General features: G+C 33.0%; 2 protein-coding genes across 46 annotated transcripts in view; one reads left to right on the forward strand and one right to left on the reverse strand.

Annotated features, from left to right (window-relative positions):
- Dus1 (Dihydrouridine synthase 1) overlaps positions 1–16,486 on the reverse strand; it is a 104,030-nt gene that overhangs the window by 67,857 nt on the left and 19,687 nt on the right. For 8 of the 45 annotated variants that reach the window (XR_012458447.1, XR_012458439.1, XR_012458443.1 and 5 more), the window contains exons 2-3: positions 16,242–16,344; positions 11,258–11,472 (exon numbers count right to left, since the gene is read on the reverse strand). The exons of 33 other annotated variants lie outside the window; for them this stretch is intronic. The gene's annotated coding sequence lies outside the window, so the exon portion shown is untranslated. The remainder of the gene's footprint in view (positions 1–11,257; positions 11,473–16,241; positions 16,345–16,486) is intronic. 4 more of the 45 variants (XR_012458446.1, XR_012458442.1, XR_012458433.1 and 1 more) reach the window with 1 other exon arrangement.
- LOC141454115 (uncharacterized) lies at positions 4,494–6,780 on the forward strand. The gene is made up of 3 exons (XM_074127981.1): positions 4,494–4,650; positions 5,385–5,592; positions 6,560–6,780. Exons 2-3 carry the CDS (start codon positions 5,389–5,391, stop codon positions 6,677–6,679), a joined length of 324 nt encoding a protein of 107 aa, XP_073984082.1. The 5' UTR covers positions 4,494–4,650; positions 5,385–5,388; the 3' UTR covers positions 6,680–6,780.

A 16,486-nucleotide genomic window follows, 5' to 3' on the forward strand; every position in this document is an offset into this window, starting at 1 on the left:
GATCTGCTCATCACTCGTTTATTCGTCATTTATACTCTTTAATTATTTACTCCGCTTAAAGGAGAAAACTAAAATATTTCGTTATTTCTCTTGAAAACCTTATTCTCTAGAATTTCTAATATCATGTACGTTCTTTAGTTGATTAATATTACTAGAGATGGATGCCTGTACACTAAAAAATAAAAAATTAATAATTTGTTTGTTGTAACTAGTAATAATATTGAAAATGTGGTTAGGCTCGGAGTGCAGGTTAATATCTTAGAATTTATCCATCTCAGGTCACAATTTTTACAGCATCCCGGTTTCGTGCTTTCAACCAACACCAAAAGTAGTTCATTAGTTTGATGTAGGAAATTCGACTTCACTTTTCATCCACAACTTATATCATCATACTCAGCAAATGTAGTGTGAGACGCGAGTTTAATCAGATGATTTTGTACAATATCAAGTTAAAGCAAAAATGCAGTCACAGAATTTTGAAATTCGGGGAAATGAAGTTGGATTTGGACGAGAAATTCCCCTTTAAAATGAATGAAGTAGTTACTGTCGTACTTTAGCAGTCCAAGTCGCACGCGATTATTACTAATTCAGGCAAAATCCGGTCATTCCAGAGATTTCTGCTTACTTTTGCTAACTACTGGTCCAGTAAAGGATTGCGACTTTTTCAGGGAATCTATTCGTAAAAAGGTTTTTAGAAAATTGTCTGAGTATAGGTGAAAAAAAAAGCACAATAAATCGCGCAGTAAACTAAAATATCATTTTTTGATTGGCTCCCGGCAAATGGATTAGCGATTAAAACTCCTGAATCGAAAGTATGTGCCACTTTTCCTAATTCATTTTTTCATTCACATTATTGAGATTTTCTTTGATGATATGGTTCCAACGATTTTTTTTAAAAAAGAAAAATTACCAGGAAACCATCCTGGTTAACCATTTCCTTGAAGCCTCGAACCTTTTGTCTCAATTATAATATAGAACCACCTCTTTTCAAATTTCGATAAACAAACTTTGCGTATTTTTGGATAAAAAAAAAAGTACTAAAAATACAATAAGAGGAAATCCAATATAGAGAAATGGAGTTGGAATAAGTAAACGAACACAGATGTGTTTTATATGCTAAAATATTCCTTTTAAAAACAGCCGGGCGAATCAAGCAAGTGGAAATCCGGCGTAGCGCTAGAGAGAGCAACAACTTATGCTGTTCATACTGCGTTGTTACAAAGATAATTTTTTCCTGACTAAATCCTTAAAACAAATAAGAAAAATTTAGTTTGTCAGTAAATTCTGATCAATTACTGACAGTAATGTCCGACTTCTTTCACTTTTCTTGAAATTTGAAAGGGAATACTATATTCTGAAAATTACCAAAAAAAAAAAGATAGTATGAGTAAAACTGACTTTTCGTGTGGGATATTGTAGATTTTTAGTTATATATTTTCTTTTAGTTCAATGAAATAGATTTTATTTTATTTACACTCATACATAAGGTGACCAAGAGCAAGAACAGAGTGTAAATGGCACCATCGCATCACGAACGATACAGAACTAAATCCTGTACCAATGTTGAAGTTTGTTTTTCCACAATTTTCACGAATGTAGATTTTCTTTTTTTAAAAAAACACCCGTCTAATAAAACTTTAAAATTACGGCCAAATAATTGCATCACAAACCACAATAGCCGAAGAGATTTTTGCAACCATCACGCTATATAACGTAAATAAAGAAACCAAACTTAAACAATGTGATATGCTCCAATTCCAATAAAAATAAGTAATAAAAAAACTAATATAAATAAGTTCGTGTAATAAGAGAAAAAAATAATTTAAAAAAAATAAGAAATCGTGCACAAACACTTGAAGATCTAGAAAATAAAAAAACTTCCAACGGTTTTCGAGAAAAATAAAATAAATAAATATAAAAAACAATAAAGACAAATTTTATTCAAAAGAAGTGGCAATTGCAGTTCGCTGATTTTCTCCCAAAGTTTATTACTGGATCAATATAACGATTTATAACATCAAATGTGAACCTTTCTCATATTTTCATGCAGATAAATTTTTAAATACCACTTTTTCCGAGTTTGGACAGCGTAAACTAATATTTCCAATGAAAAGTTAGAATCGAAAATTTACCAGGAAGTCGATTATTAAGGAGTAATTGATTTTCTAGGGAGCGAAAAGTGTTGCGGAAAATCTACGGCCCGGTGTACATTGATGGTGAATGGAAGCTCCGAAAGAACGAAGAACTCAAGAAACTATACGGAGAACCCGACATAGTTTCTTGTATCAAAAAAAGCAGGCTGAGGTGGCTCGGCCATGTTGAACGGATGCCCCATCACCGAGTTCCTAAAAAGGTACTATATGGGACACCCGGGAGGCGCAAGACGTAGAGGTCGTCCCAGGATAAGGTGGTTAGATGACGCAGAAAGAGATCTGCGAAAGGTGGATGTTAGAAGATGGCGCCTAAAAGCCGAGGACAGGGAAGAATGGCACTCTCTCTTGAATGCGGTCCAGGTCCTACTAATAGGACTGTAGCACCAAGGGAAGAAGAAGAAGAATTGATTTTCAAAAAGAGGAAAGCTGAAAAAAAAAAAAAAATTAGAAAATGTAGCTGAAATGTTATAATACTAATGTCCCATAAAAAGATTGGTATGAGACAGTTTTTTAAACAAAATAGATGAAAGTATGTTAATAGAATGAAGTTTTTAACTAAGTTAATGGCAAAACTAAGTTAGATGGACAAAGTTTTGCAAGTTAACACTTTAGAAAAGAGGGGCGTACTAAAGTTAAGCATCGCCGCCCTCTTTAGAAAATTGATAAAGTAATGGGAAACTGTTCATTAATGGGTATGCAAATCAGTTAATTAAGATAAATATAGTTTTCTCTAGATACAATGATCTGTAATTTTAGCATCAAATTTTAAACAAGTTTCACTAGAATCTCTTAAACATGGCTTGATCACAATATTTTCTCTTATTTAGAAGGAGAAAATATAAACAATAATTAAATTTAATAATATAAATTATTTAACTTGTATAACTTTAATATACATATAGCTGTTACAATGTAAAAATTCGTTCATCTTAAATGTTATTCTTTTAACATACTCAAATTGTAAAAAAGAACGAGTTATAAATGTACGAGGGTCGTTTGAAAAGTCCGTGCAAAGTCAGAGAGATAGCGCGTATCGAGGTTATGTTTAGTTAGTAGCATCTCTTGGAAGAACACACGCCTAGTTTCAGCCAGATCGGTCTATTTCTTTGGGTTTGGCATTCGTTTGAATCGAGGAAGTCGAGTGATTTTCAAAAAATGGACGAAAAAGAATTTCGTGTGTTGATTAAACACTACTTTATGAAAGGCAAAACGCCTGAGGAGACTAAAGAGAAGCTTGATAAACATTATGGTGACTCTGCACCTTCGATTAGAACAGTTTATAAGTGGTTTCAAAATTTTCGGAGTGGCCATATGGGCACAAGTGACGCTGAACGTTCTGGACGCCCTGTTGAGGTTACTACTCCAGAAATCATTGATAAAATCCATGATATGGTGATGGATGACAGAAGAGTGAAGGTGCGTGAGATTGCTAGTGCTGTGGGCATCTCGAATGAACGGGTACATAATATTTTGCATCAACATTTGGACATGACAAAGCTATCCGCAAGATGGGTGCCGCGATTGCTCACGCTTGACCAAAAACGAAATCGTGCAAGTTACACAGAAAACAGTTGCAAGGACGGTTTGCAGCTGTTCCAGAAGAATCCGCAGGACTTTAAGCGTCGTTTCGTCACTGTGCATGAAACATGGATACATCACTACACTCCTGAGACCAAAGAACAATCTAAACAATTGGTTACCAAGGGGGAATCTGCGCCAAAAAAGGCGAAGACCGTTCCTTCGGCCGGAAAGATTATGGCGACTGTCTTTTGGGATTCGCAAGGAATAATCCTCATCGACTATCTGGAAAAGGGTAAAACTATTACAGGTGCATATTATTCATCGTTATTGGACCGTTTGAAAACCGGGCTGCAAGAAAAACGCCCACGATTGGCCCACCAAAAAGTCCTTTTCCATCACGACAACGCACCAGCTCACACCTCAGCAGTTGTGGTCGCAAAATTAATGGAAATAGGGTTCCAACTCGTTTCACATCCCCCCTAATTTCCAGACTTGGCTCCCTCGGACTACTTTTTGTTCCCCAATATGAAGAAATGGCTGGCGGGAAAAAGATTTTATTCAAACGAGGAGGTGATTTGCAGAAACGAATGGCTATTTTTCAGACTTGGACAAATCCTATTATTCGGAAGGGATCAACAAACTAGAGCAGCGTTGGACGAAGTGTATAAGCCTAAAAGGAGACTATGTTGAAAAATAAAAAAGGTTTACCCCAAAAAATTAAGTAGTTTTTATTTTTGCACGGACTTTTCAAACGACCCTCGTAGATATATAAATAAATTCCATTTTGCAAACATTTTAAAGATTGAATGACTAATCGAATGTAGACATATGGAAAAATGTAAATGTCACATGTAGAAAAGATTTAATTAATTTAAAAATTAAATTCCTTTTATTGTTTAAGAAAACTTTAAAATTTCAAAATTAGTAGGAGTAGAGAATTCTTCTTTTTACGTTTTTATTATTATTTCAAAATTTGGTAAGTATATATTTTCATTATACTAGTCTGCAATCCTTTGCTAGGGAAAAGCAACTGATAATAATAATAATAATAAAATTATGCTATTAAATGTTGTTTACATATAATTGAACTCAGTGGAAATTGGTAAGATATAAACATCATGAAACGAACAGACTGATTTCACAATTTAGAAATTTAATATAAACATTTTCAAGACGAATGCCTAAATTTCAACTTTCCATCGTAACAACTATCTAGAACTTTTAAATTTAACAATGAAGTAAATTGAACAATGAACTAAAAGACTACGGACGTAACATTAATATACCTTGGTCTACCATGTACTTGCAGCAACTCAATGCTTACCTACACTCCTAACATACCATTGGAATTAAGACAGGTCAATTAAAATTCTTAGTTCTATCTTCTAATTAACCGTCGGATACCACAGAAACCATATGGATATGTTTATACATCAATCTACGCATGCCCTATTTGTTTGTGAACTAATAAAAAAACTGCAAGCCAACAAATTGCAAGCATAGCAAAACAAAGTACTGCTAATCGTTTTTTAAGCACCATCATGGTTCATACGAAACGATCCAACACAGTGGAACTGGAAATACCAACACTCGACAACGACTTCATAGAAAAGACATTCCATAAATCTTCTTGATAATCTACTTATATTTAAAATAAGAAAAGTAATTACTTAAAATTTTAATGCAGACAGTAAGTTCCTTTGTAAATAGGGAGATGGGAGCTATAAAACAGAAGAAAAACACAATAAAGTTAGATCTTTTGTATGGAATTATCATTGGAATAAATAGAAATCAAGGATGTACAATCAAGCAGCTTTCATCGAGAGCATACTGGGTCAAGAAAAAACATCTACTTGCACTAATAAAAACTGCAATAGAGCAAGGGAAAATAAATGAAACATCGGACGGACTCTATAAGGTAAGCATACTAAACTTTTGTTCGTATTAAGTTTAAAAAAATAAAAATTATACACTGAGACTAGCTTGAGTAGATGGAAAAATTAGCATCCCCTTTCTCCTAAGTCTTAAACATTCTTTTTTAAAACTTATTATTAGTTAGATGTATTATTAGTTATCTCATAATCTAAATATAATTAGTTAAAAATGCAGAATTGAAATAAATTTGCTTTTGGTAATTGCTAATTAATTCAGTTTGTCAATAATTATTTTTAAGCTAGTGCTAGGCGAAATAATTACGATTTTGAAAATTCATTAATTGCTTTAATCATGTTAATAACAACTAAATTATCGTTACAAGCTTTCTAATGTGCACATAAAAATGTGAAATGGACGAGTTTAGTGAGATTTAGCAGGAAGAAAATATTTTACAGAATAGACATGGTGAACATAAAATGAGAATTACCTTTATAATTGTTTAAATTTACTGAGGTAATTGGTGGAATTCTGATCTCCGAAACCAGCCTCTGATTGGTGAAGATGCTGTAAATTGGCCATTGTTAACCAGTGGTACCTCCGTTTTCGAACGACTTGACTTGATCGAACAGATCGGTATTCGACCAAAAAATTCGAGAAAATATTGTCCTGAAATCCGAACAAACATTTAGAACTCGAACACCCGAAATGAGCCGAGTTGATTTTATATTTACTCTTTTAGATCTTATTTCTTGTTTACGTGCATGTTTTTTACATGAAATATAAAAATTAGGCCAGTAAAACTGGCATATTTCTGGGGCTTAGAAACGAAATAAACTACATAGTTTACATTATTTCTTATGGAATAAATTGTTTCGGTTCTCAACCGCACTTCAGGGACGAATTGTGGTCGAGAACCGAGGTACCACTGTACTGTGATTATTGATTGTTGAAAGTGAAGAACGATATAGGATTTGGTTGCCATTTAACATATTCGACAATTTGTAATTTAGGTAAGCTGGGCCGACAATGAATCAAGCCGTAAAAAACGAGGCATTACAGCTGAAGGCTGCAATTGCTATGCTTGCGAACATTGGCGTTCACTTGAGACGGAAGAGAATGAGAATCAATAGCATGCTATAAAATGCTTCTACAGCGTTCAAAATACACATATTACTTGTAATTGGTTTGATACTCTACAAAAAAAAAAAAAAAAAAAAAAAAAAAACAAAAAGAGACTTCAGAGGCGACATTTTTATTGGATTATTTGTTTGGAAAAATGCAAAGTGGGAATTAAAATAAAAACCATACACTTATATACATATATATACATGAATGAAGAGAGCTTGTAATAAAGCACAATGAAAACAAAGTTGTTAGTCACAGAGTGCGCTAACTAAAGCTGGTGGCCAAGTAGGATGGACGGTTATTACACCCATGCAAATCAATGATGGCTATAACAATTAGCTCCAATATAACGGCGTCAGACTTCCGCGCCGGTTTTTTGGTTGCATTCTATTCTCTATTTTTCTTTTTTTTTATTTCTAGTTTTCATGTAAACAACACAGCTAGCTGAGAAGGAACTATTGTGAATTAACTTTTATAACTACTTTTTAAATAAACAATTATTATATCATACTGATCGTTGTGGCCAATTTTTTGATATTAAATAAAATATTAATGCAAAGAAAAATAGTTTGAAAAACAATAAAATAAAAGTAGTTTTACTAAAATGGTCCATGGGTGCAAGTATGTACGAGAGGGGACAGTATCTCAAAAAATAAATTAAAAAATAAAGGAAGACTGAACAATAAAACTGAATAGATCTAGCGAGGAGGTGGGATACGACTGTGGCAGAAGCAATCAGTTTTCCTCAACTTTACTGAATGCTATATAGATTCTTTAAATTTTGTATTTTCATTATAGTATAAGAAAAAATGTTCTAAAATTCTTGAATCAAACTAGAACAGCGAAGGTTTTTTTTACTTTCCCCAAAATGGACCCAACGATTTTAATTATACAACTCTTTTATTCGAACCAATTTGACAGAAAATTGGATATTATTATTATAATATTATTTATGGTTAATTGCTTACGAGGGGGTACCCAAAAATAACCGGAATTGCGTTGCCGCGCATGGAGCTTATGTAGTACGCATTTCTGCCGCTAGACGTGTATAGCGCAATTCCTTGCCAGTTCAGTCCTGCCTGTGTTGTCTGCCTGGCTTCTGTTCATCTGCAGTGATTGTTTTTACCAGCGCTGTTTTGTTCTTTTTTCGTTTTTTATGATGGCAAGTTTAAGTGAACAACGTGCAGCTCTGAAATTTTGTTTTCTACTCGGCAAAAATGCTGCTGAAAGTGTTTTAATGTTGAAAACAGCTTACAAAGATGACGCTATGGGAAAAACTCAAGTATACGAGTGGTTTACTCGGTTTAAAAATGGCGACATGTTGATTGATGACAAACCTCGTTCTGGACGTCCATCAACTGCCCGAATCGACGAAAATGTTGAAAAAATTCGAGAGCTGGTGTTCACAGACCGTCGACAGACAATTGATCAACTGTCAGAGAGTAGTGGGTTATCTTGGAGCTCGGTTCAGCGAATTTTAACGGAAGATTTGGGGATGAAAAGGGTTGCTGCCAAGTTTGTTCCTCGAGTTCTGACTGACAATCAAAACGAACATCGAGTTGAAACATGTCGTGCTTTGAAACAACAGCTTGAAACTGATCCAGACTTTCTGTCAAAGGTCATTACTGGTGATGAGTCATGGTGCTATGGTTATGACCCAGAAACAAAGCAACAGTCGAGCCAATGGAAGACGTCATCTTCACCCCGACCAAAAAAATGTCGTCAAGTCAAGTCAAACATCAAAACAATGCTGATTTGCTTTTTTCATGCCAAAGGCGTAGTCCATTCAGAGTTTGTCCCCCCAGGTCAGACCGTCAATCAAACCTTGTATTTGGAAGTTTTTGAAAAGATTGCGCAATAGTGTTCGCCAAAAAAGACCCGATTTGTGGCAAACAGAAGACTGGTTCTTCCACCACGACAATGCACCTGCACACACAGCCATCTCTGTTACACAGTTTTTGGCTAAAAATGGCATGGTTCCGCTGCCCCACGCACCTTACTCGCCTGACCTGGCTCCGTGCAACTTTTTCTTATTTCCACGCATGAAAAAGGGCATGAAAGGTCACCGATTTGACAACATTGAAGAGGTCAAGAAAAAAACGAAGAAGGAGCTGTCAGCCATTTCTAAAGATGACTACAAAAAATGTTTCGAACAGTGGAAGCACCGGTGGGACAAATGTATTAGTTGTAATGGAGAGTATTTTGAAGAGGATAAATTTGTTCTGTAAAAAATTTGTAAATAAATAGCTTTTAAAAAATAATTCCGGTTTTTTTTGGGTACCCCCTCGTATAGTTTACAATTGTAGCAAGGGGTCCCGTGCATTTACAGATATAATACAAGAAAAAAGAGAACAAAAACAAAAATAAATTCACTTTTATAAATAAAAAAAATATATTAACTCTTTGAGGCGCCTTAACTCTTTGAGGCACACGATTTTAAAGAAAATAAAAGCCCTAGTTGCACAGAATTTCTTTTATTACAAAAAAATGGAAATAAACATTCATTTCCATTATTTTACAGATGTAATCATCCCTCTCAAACAATCATCACTCTCGAAATAAGAAAAAAAGAAAAGAAAAAATTAATACCATTTCAATAGTCCTTTTTTAGTGTGCGGGACACTGGTATTGTATAATACCACTATGCAACTAATGCTTTACATGATGTTCATTCAAACACAACTTTTTACCAAAACAAAGCGGAACTTTGCAGATAGTACAGCACTGTCCTTCAGCTCACTGTTCCTTGAAATGTTTAAGTTCCATGTTTTGACCCAATTTTTTTATAAACAATATATTAATTAACAACAGCTGCATCCAAATAATAGAACCATTTTTTACTATCTCGGTCAAGTTTATAATGAATATAAAAATTATTTCACTTATTTTCGCATTTACCATTGGTGCATAGCACTGCCAACTGAATGAAAAACAAACTTTAAATGACATATTAAGCTGTATGTATGAATAACTTCAACTATTCGAGGTGGGTTAAAATATATCCCACCATGCAGCAGAAGGTGGGACAGTTTTTAACCCACCTAGCCGCAAAGAGTTAAATTAACGAAAACAAATTTCTAATTTTTATAGAAATAATTACCCAAAAAAAATACATGCATTTGACTTTATATACCGAGTCGAAACATAACAGATTCTCCAACCAAATTTCAGGTTGTACACAAGAAGAAAAGTTTATATTGTAAATATGTAAATACTTGGATCTTAAAACATCTAATAGACCGGGCAGATAATTAGGAAATGAATTAGATCATCTTTAGTGTTCCCACACAGCACACATTAAACTTTTAAACCCTACTGAGGATATAGTAGAGTTGAGGCTTCTTCTCAGATATTAAGTTGACTAGCAATTCTGATCATATCAATGTTGACATTTAAAGTGAACGTAATATTCACCCAATCCAAAGCTGCTAATATTTTGGATAATTAAGGTTATGAAAAAAATGTATGGACGTTCAAGCGTTTAAGGCTTAGGTGTTTTTTGAACTACAAAACAATAAAAACTTAGGAATCATCTATAATCTACGAGGAATCATCTATAATCGTATGATAGGATGAGAGTCAACACTATAGAGAGAGATAGTTAAGATTACCCGTTTATTTTATTTAAGTAGATGTAAATTTTGATTTATAAAAGTTGCCATTAATAAATTGTAAGTAATAAGAGGAAGTCTATGGAGTGTTTCATACTATATTTTTGTCTTCACTCTTTTGCAAAATTCAATTTAAAAAAAAAATCGAACTCGATAACAATCAATCATAATCTTCAATTCCTTCACGAGTAGTTAAAGATACAATTCTATTCCCTGGATACAATTTTGTTTTTAATTTTACGAAAATACTGATTATTCAAACCATAAAATTACGGCTAACGGTCAAGATTTTCAACCAAGTGTAAAAGGAAAATTATATAGAGAGGGCTAGAAATTAAATACCAAAACAGTCAACTGGGTGGAACTTCTTCAACCTAGCAATACTGTTAGAGAGAGAAAAAAAAAATCAACTAGCAAATTTTGTAGACACTTTTATGCAGTAATATGCATTGCAAGGACTATTTTTTTCCCCCCTTTTCCTCATTTTATGCAACAGTAACAGACAATATTTTCTATGGTTTCCTAAATCTAATTATTCATGGCTTCCTAATCTAATTGAAATAATCTAATAATGAAAATGATTTTTCCTTAAACCAGAAATGAACAGTTACGATTAGGATTTATTTCAGTGAGGCTGCTGACGGAACAAAAGAATAATAATTTGCATTTAATAGTATCCTGACTGTATATCTAATACTGTACATAATAAACAAAATAAAAACCTCATAAATTTTACATTATTTTTCCACGGTATCATGCACTAATTGAAAGCAGTAAGTTTTTTATCAGATCAGGCTTTAGAAACAAGCTTTTATGTAAATTATTTTCTAATGTAATTATTCTATTAAAATTACAAATTAATAAATAATTGCTCATAATATGATGCGTATATGATGAATTTGAAGAGAAATACAGAAAATGAGGCTTACAAATGAAATTAACTTCTAAAAAAAAACACGAGGTTCCACTTACTTAACATGATTTGGAATAAATGAAGTCTCCAATTAAAGAAGGTCCAAATTGCCAAATACCTCGACCCTTATAGTACAGGGATGGAAGAATTAAGAGTGAGAGAATAATCCAAATAAAGTTAAACCCAAGAGGTATTAGGTTATTGCGGTCTTCAAGTTGAAAGTAAGAATAGATACCATCCTTATTATAGTCAAAAGGATACTTCCTTACAGGCCCTGAAAAATTAATTGTTTTAACTATTAAATGACGACACTGAAATGCAAGAATGTACCTGCAAAAATGGAGATCAGGTGGTCGGAGAATAGTTACGATAATGAGGTTGGTGGAGACGTTATGAAGAAGTTATAATCCTCGGACGCAATGGAAGTACAGAAAATATTAGATGACAGGTAGTCAAATACCATATTGATGAATAATGAAAGATCAAATTATGATTTCTCTAAAAATTATTACATATTACGAGGCGTATTAGTAGTTATCCCACAATAAATGGCTCCTCTTAGATTACAGAACAAAAATGCCAAAATTTTATACAAGATATTGCTAATTTATAATCATCAATTATTGCATTTATTAATACTGAATTTAAAAATGAATTAAATTTGGAATGGTATGATTTTTTTTTTTTTTTGTGAGTATGCAAATATGAAAACTTAACCCTATAGTGCATCGTGTTGCATATCTGCTACATAATCTTTAGCTTTGTGCCGGAGAACTCTCTTGGATTTCATTTGAATTAAAATATGATGAATATATGCCACAACATGTCTAGTGTCATTTTGTATATGGTTTATGTCGGTTCTAGAAGGTAATGAGCTAATATAAAGCCAAAAGTGAAAAAAAGTCAACACGACCGTAGACTGTGGTAAAGACCGCGCAGAAATTACCGTTCTTGTCCTATTTTATTGAAAATTAACATCTTTAAAAATTTTACGTGCTTGGGAAAGTTAGTATTTATCTATTATTACTTTATAAATTTGATAACAATTTTTGCTTAGACCAAAAATTGAAAATAATTTGTGTTGCATATATGCAACATCATGTTATGAGATAATATGTCTTCTAACTTTGTACACTGATGTCTGATAATATCAATTCCGTAATTTTGCTGGAAGTTAGTACTATATTAGTACATCTTCTGTCCACAATTTATAGTATAGAACCGAAAGATAAAATTAGACGATTTGACAGGCTAAGCAAGGAAGTTGATTGCACGAACGCAATGTATGTCGCAAAAAGAGTACAGAAAGGAACTTGGTGAGACCTTGTGTAAAATAGGCAGATCCATGGCGCCTAAAAGAGGAAGGCCATCTCCTTCACTGGACGATACTTTGAGGAGAAAAAAATCTGCATCAGCGAGACCACCAGCTAGCGTCAGAAAAGATGGATTAGATCATTGGCCCTTATGGGATGTGAAACGAAATATATGTAAATTAATTGGTTGCAGGGGTTATTCTTATGCAAAGTGCAAGAAATGCAATTTAAATTTTTGTTTCAACAAAGACAAAAACTGTTTTTATAATTATCATAACCAATAAACTTTTTTTCCCATAAATTTTACATTTGATAATCCCACCCTCATTTTACAACAAAATCAATTTTTTAACATGATGTTGCATATATGATACATAACATAAATTTCACTTTCCTGAAAATTACAAGCGACTAATATTTTTTAAAATATTTTTTCGTTGTTTCGTATCAAAATATAATTTAAAAAAAAAATAAATTTGAAAGAAATAAAAAGATCATGCATTAGAGGGTTAAGGCACATTACATGACTACAAGTCACTTATGACTGGAAGTATTTACAATATACTGTCTGATTCAGTCACGATTAGCGAAAGTTAAAACTTCCTTTTCCAAATTTATCACACGAATAGGTAGGCCAACTATTTAACGGTAGCAGAAAAAAAGTATTTTCGAATACTTTCAGAGAGATTTGATTTCATTCTGCCTGATTTCATCCATCAAAAGCTGGTCACATCATTTCCACACTGATTTAACTTGTTCAAATTTGGTGTGAAGTAGATAGGCCTTTTCATTTTTGAGGAAAAACCTTTCATCAGATTCTTTCCACAAGCCTGACACCTTAGTTTTGAAGATAGAAAAAATTTGGGAACTGGTGGAGAATGAAAAGAAATAATTTATAATCACATCACAAGGATGAAATAAAATGAAATTTTATTGGTAACTGTCTAATTCACCTAAACAAATGTGTTTTTTTTTTTTAAATTTACACTTCATCGCACAAAATAAGTGTTACCCTATTAACTGTTAAAATATTGAAATAGAAAACTAACAAAAAAACAAAACGCTGTGTTCCCAACTTGAACCATTCAGTTCCAGTTGACCTGCTGTAGAATGTTAACTACATTCAACAAATCGTTCTTATCTTACATCAGTACTACGTACTATACAAACAACTTTTTCAATCAAGAGGTTTGTCTAGATTTTTTTCCAGTGATTATATGTGAGGAGTGTACACCCGATTGAATGAAAACCAGTTTGGATAGAATACAACTGCCTTCCTTTCATACCAAAGCTGAAACAACGGATAATTTATTCAATTATATTGAAATGACTCTTCAAAGTTTAGAGGAATGTCAAACATGATTACCAAGTACCAAATAGGAACTTGAATACGAAGTAAACCTGTTCTTAAGCTGAATAGGAAGTAGGTAAGTTCATAAGATTTGTCTGAGACCCATATACACACGACCTACACCTACGTGTAGTATTACAATTCTCCAATTATTGCTCAAGGTATTGGTAATTATCCCTCAAGAAATACTGAGGGATTCATTTTTTTGTTTGAGACATTCTTAAAAAAGAAATGACACTGAAGATTATCTTAAAATTAAAATACTCATTCCAACTCACAATATTAGTAATTAATACGGGCATTTCCGGGGTAAGAAAAGAGGTTAGCCGTCCCTATAAAGAGCTGATTGGTGTAATAATGACTGGACTTTTATCATAAATATAAAGCAGTAAACGATGATTGGTTTAGCTTCCACATTTGTGAGTTTGAAGAAAAAAATGTGTCCTCTGACGAGGTAACGATACAATGCAATTGAATAAATAAGCGGCTGACTACCTCACATCACGTAAAAGGATTTTTTTTATGGCTTTAACATATGACCAGATAATGTTTTAAAATTAATAAAGGGAGATACAAAATTTGATTGCAATTAATTAAAAAAGATATACAAATAAATAAGCACAAAGTACTCGTAGCTAGTGGTGTAAAAGACAACTTTAAATTAATTATCAGCTAATAATATTTGGTTTTACTAGTTCCCTTCTAACTCAACAAGCAGAGTTGAAAATACTCTGCTAGAAGAGACAAAAAGACCCTATGTAGTTTCATAATTAATGCCAGTTCTAATTAGAAAGTAGCACTATATCGGCATGCTATATCCGGACACTTGTAGAAGGAAATCATAACAACAGAATTATTGTTAACTACATTATACAACCTCACTCATGTTGGACAACTTTTAATAGCAAGTTTCTATTGTTTTCTATTTTCCCACCCCTTGTTTTAATAAAAATAGAATAAATCTCTAAACGATATGAAACACCTACTTTGTTTCACGGACATTAAAATACCATTTAACAATCTTCCTTAAATCTGGAAATAGTTCAATGATTAATCAGCCTCAACATTACGCATAAATTCCTATTATATTGTAAATAGGCAACACCAATAAGCGAGGTACTCAATCAGCCATCAGCGAAAATATTAATAGCAAAAATTTTTGAACCAAACCACAAAAAATATACAGAATGAACACAATAAATTTTTCCTAAAACTACTTTAAACCTAAAAAATATAATTTATATGTTCAGTATTAGGGAACTTACGATCAAGGAAAAAGATAACCAAAGTCACCTATGCTGGTTGGTCGTAGGAAGCAGGAAGCACGGCACTGCACGTTTTGTGTCCATTGCAAAGGGCTGTTACGGCTCTTCACAGAAATAAAACTCATACCTTCATACTTTGTCTAGCACAACTCACTTTAAAGTCCCTTTAAGGAGCAGGAATTTCGGCCAACACTCAAGGAATGTCCTTTATATGTTTTCAAGGAAAACAACCTAGGTTCTTGTTACAATCAACTTATCCCTACCCAAAGATCCAGAACCTACTTTCTGCCATCCTAACAATTTGTCATGTGAGGAACAAGAAAACTATTTTTTTAAAAAAAGTGTATTTTCAGTCAATCTGATTTTCTTATGAATAATAAAGTTCTTGAAGGAATTGGCTAGCGAGAGTAGACACCCTAAAGTAGGTCACTAGAATTAAGACGTTGAGATTTCAGTTAGAGACACACTTCCAAGAAGTCTCTTTATTATTGATCTTACAGTGTTATCTGTATAGGTCAGCACTGATGGCCGGCTGTGTACTGATAAAGCTTTTTATAATAATAAAAGGGTGCTCAATTAATTCAGTACCTGAATTGCTAAAATCTTGCGAGTTTAAAGGAATGTAAGCCGAATAATAGGTGCGTAGAAAAGAAATACTGAAACAAGAAGAGATCAATTGATGATACTATGTACATCGGAGAATTTTTTTGATAATTCGAAGCTTAGCAATTTAGCTAAATTTCCATGTATAGAAGCTCACCTCGAGGCGTTGGTGATTATCTTTAGCAGTAACAATTCGCGAAGTAGTAAAAAAAAAAATGTAAATCCGAAAAAGGAAGGACTACTGCTACAAATCATGAGTATATTCGTCTTGCGAGATTAATTACTTCTTAACAACTGTTTGATATACAGAAGAAACAGCAAACAGTACATTCAGTATTAAAAATCAAACTGAAAAATTTGTAATTTAAGAAAATTAAAAACATTAACGGAAAAACTCTTTCAACAATTAGAGGAAACCTGAGAGATAAGACTAATTTTCATTTATCTCTTTCCAATTAAATCTTGAGATGATTTATTTAAAATACAATTAATAAAAAAAAAAAGTACTAGCCTTAGGGTTGTTGAAAAGAAAAATCATTATTCCATTAAGCCAACAAGATTGGAAAAGTGCTTCAACTGTGGAATAAGGGGGAAAACTCCTGAACGAAGGGTTCCTAAACATAAAAAAGCAATAATTAAAAAAAAAAGAAGAGATTTCTATAGCTATCAGATTACATCAGCATGAACTTTCGAAACTTTAATCCTCCATTTCACGAAAGAAGAGTTTACTTAAATGTTTGTTAAGGCAGGGAGGAA

Source organism: Rhodnius prolixus, unplaced genomic scaffold (genome assembly GCF_049639745.1).
Source record: "Rhodnius prolixus isolate KJV_2025 unplaced genomic scaffold, Rpr scaffold_9, whole genome shotgun sequence".
NCBI classification, from domain to species: domain Eukaryota; kingdom Metazoa; phylum Arthropoda; class Insecta; order Hemiptera; family Reduviidae; genus Rhodnius; species Rhodnius prolixus.